Source organism: Aplysia californica, unplaced genomic scaffold, assembly GCF_000002075.1.
Source record: "Aplysia californica isolate F4 #8 unplaced genomic scaffold, AplCal3.0 scaffold00248, whole genome shotgun sequence".
NCBI lineage: Eukaryota > Metazoa > Mollusca > Gastropoda > Aplysiida > Aplysiidae > Aplysia > Aplysia californica.
The window spans coordinates 784,143-786,383 of NW_004797518.1; the positions used below are offsets into that span (position 1 = coordinate 784,143).

The 2,241-nt window shown below is 35.7% G+C and overlaps 1 protein-coding gene across 1 annotated transcript in view; it reads left to right on the forward strand.

Moving 5' to 3' along the window:
- LOC101856516 (bestrophin-3) overlaps positions 1-2,058 on the forward strand; it is a gene marked incomplete at its 3' end in the record, with an annotated part of 12,227 nt that extends 10,169 nt beyond the window's left edge. The window contains 1 exon segment of the mRNA XM_035970290.1: positions 1,978-2,058. Coding sequence (XP_035826183.1) covers positions 1,978-2,058 — 81 coding nt within the window.
- Positions 2,059-2,241: the final 183 nt, after the last annotated feature.

Here is a 2,241-nt window from a genome sequence, read left to right on the forward strand (position 1 = left end):
TTTACCATCACATTTGCAATGAATTCGATTTACCTTTGGCTTGACTTGTCCATGAAACTCTCCGACAATTTAGGTGGTGACCTTCGCCGTTTATTCCTACTTTGCTGTGTGTCTGGTCGGCCACCAATATCTGGACCCCACCAAAGGCTACGAAGGTTTCGAGAAAGATTTCTACGTCCCGGGCTTCACAATTTTGCTGTTCCTCTTCTACATGGGTTGGCTGAAGGTTGGTTCACCAAAATTTGGTGAAAAGAGGGTGCTACTCGTAACCTCTTCTTATTTAATAAAATCTTATTTTTAAAAATAGCGTTTATATAGTGCAAATTCTTGCTAAAAAACAAGCTGTACAACCTATATAATTATTACCCCAGTAGACGTATTAGCATTCTGAAACAATTTCAGCTTCCTGGCCTGTGAAGCATATTATTTACGATCTCTTTTTGATTTTCTGTCTGTTTTTCTTGCTTTTCCCAGCGCTAAACTACTGTGTTTGTATGAATGTGGCTCTCTTCACTCAAATACATTTACTCAACCATCTAAGTCTTCACTGTTTAAATTTTCTTTTCAGAATAATAACGGTTTGTCCGTCAATGTCTGATGATCACCAATGTATCTGCAAATAAATGTCTTAAAGAAGAAATAAGTATTAAGATGACTTGTGGTTTCTACCATGGCCAATTAGACCAATTCTGACAGGGCAGAGTTTGCCACACTGTAGAAGAATTTAAAAGCTTCCTTTTTCTCTTGTGGAAGTGCGCAGCTCGCGGGATTCTCACTTGGTTTCAGCATTTCTAGTTTGTGAAGCCTCATATGATCTTCTGCTATCTAAGTGGGTTTGTCAGGAGCCAGGCTCGGCCACACAGATTAGTACGAAAATATTATTATCATTATCATTATCACGACGATGAAGATGATGGTAATGATGATGATTATTAGTATCATTGTTATTATTATTATTATTATTGTTATCATTATTATTATTACGATAATTATGATATTTTTCTTCTTCTTCTTCTTCTTCTTCTTCTTCTTCTTCTTCTTCTTCTTCTTCTTCTTCTTCTTCTTCTTCTTCTTCTTCTTCTTCTTCTTCTTCTTCTTCTTCTTCTTCTTCTTCTTCTTCTTCTTCTTCTTCTTCTTCTTCTTCTTCTTCTTCTTCTTCTTCTTCTTCTTCTTCTTCTTCTTCTTCTTCTTCTTCTTCTTCTTCTTCTTCTTCTTCTTCTTCTTATTATTATTATTATGATGATGATGATGATGATGATGATGATGATGATGATGATGATGATGATGATGATGATGATGACGATGATGATGATGATGATGATGATGATGATGATGATGATGATGATGATGATGATGATGATGATGATGATGATGATGATAACGATAGTAATAATAATAATAATAATAATAATAATAATAATAATAATAATAATAATAATAATAACAATAACATTAATATAACAACAACAATAACAACAATTTGAAAGGTCACTTCTATAGCACACACTCCCTGGCAGCGGCTCAAGCCACTTTATAATACATTAAATTTTCAACAGCTTACACACTGACACGTTGCAATTCAATGTACAATAATCCTTTCAAATACACATGTATTCTTACTCTACCGAAAATGATATTCTGACCAAAGTTCACAAACATTAAAAACAACAACAACAGCAATCACAGTGGCTTCTGATTATGTATGTCGCTAGGAAAAGAATCAAACTAGCTGGTAAAATATGATTTCAGTAAATTATTAATGTGTATTTATTAAGACCAGGGATATCTGCCGTCAACGTTGGCCCCTCTCTAAGATACAGTGAGAGGGAATTCTACACTGAGAAATCTACTGTTGATAAAATCCTATCTCCGGTTTACAAAAAAAACCCCGCAATGCATAGTCTCAAGTTATCTTTTGTTTATGGATCGGAATTATACGTTACTTTTACCGACAATCTTCTGGTTTTTTCCTAACAGGTGGCCGAGCAGATGATCAACCCATTCGGGGAAGATGACGACGATTATGACATCAACTGGTTACTGGACAGGCACACAGCGGTAACTAACTCCATAGAAGCAGGGGCAAAGGTGGGGATTTAAGCTGAAAAGTAGTATTTAAGAGAGAAACCCCTGGATTGCGAAACAAGTGACCTAAACTGCCCATGGTCTTAACACATAGTCGGGCAGTATTTGATCTGACCCCCCCCCCCCCCATTCTAGTTAAAAAAAAGAACTGTATAC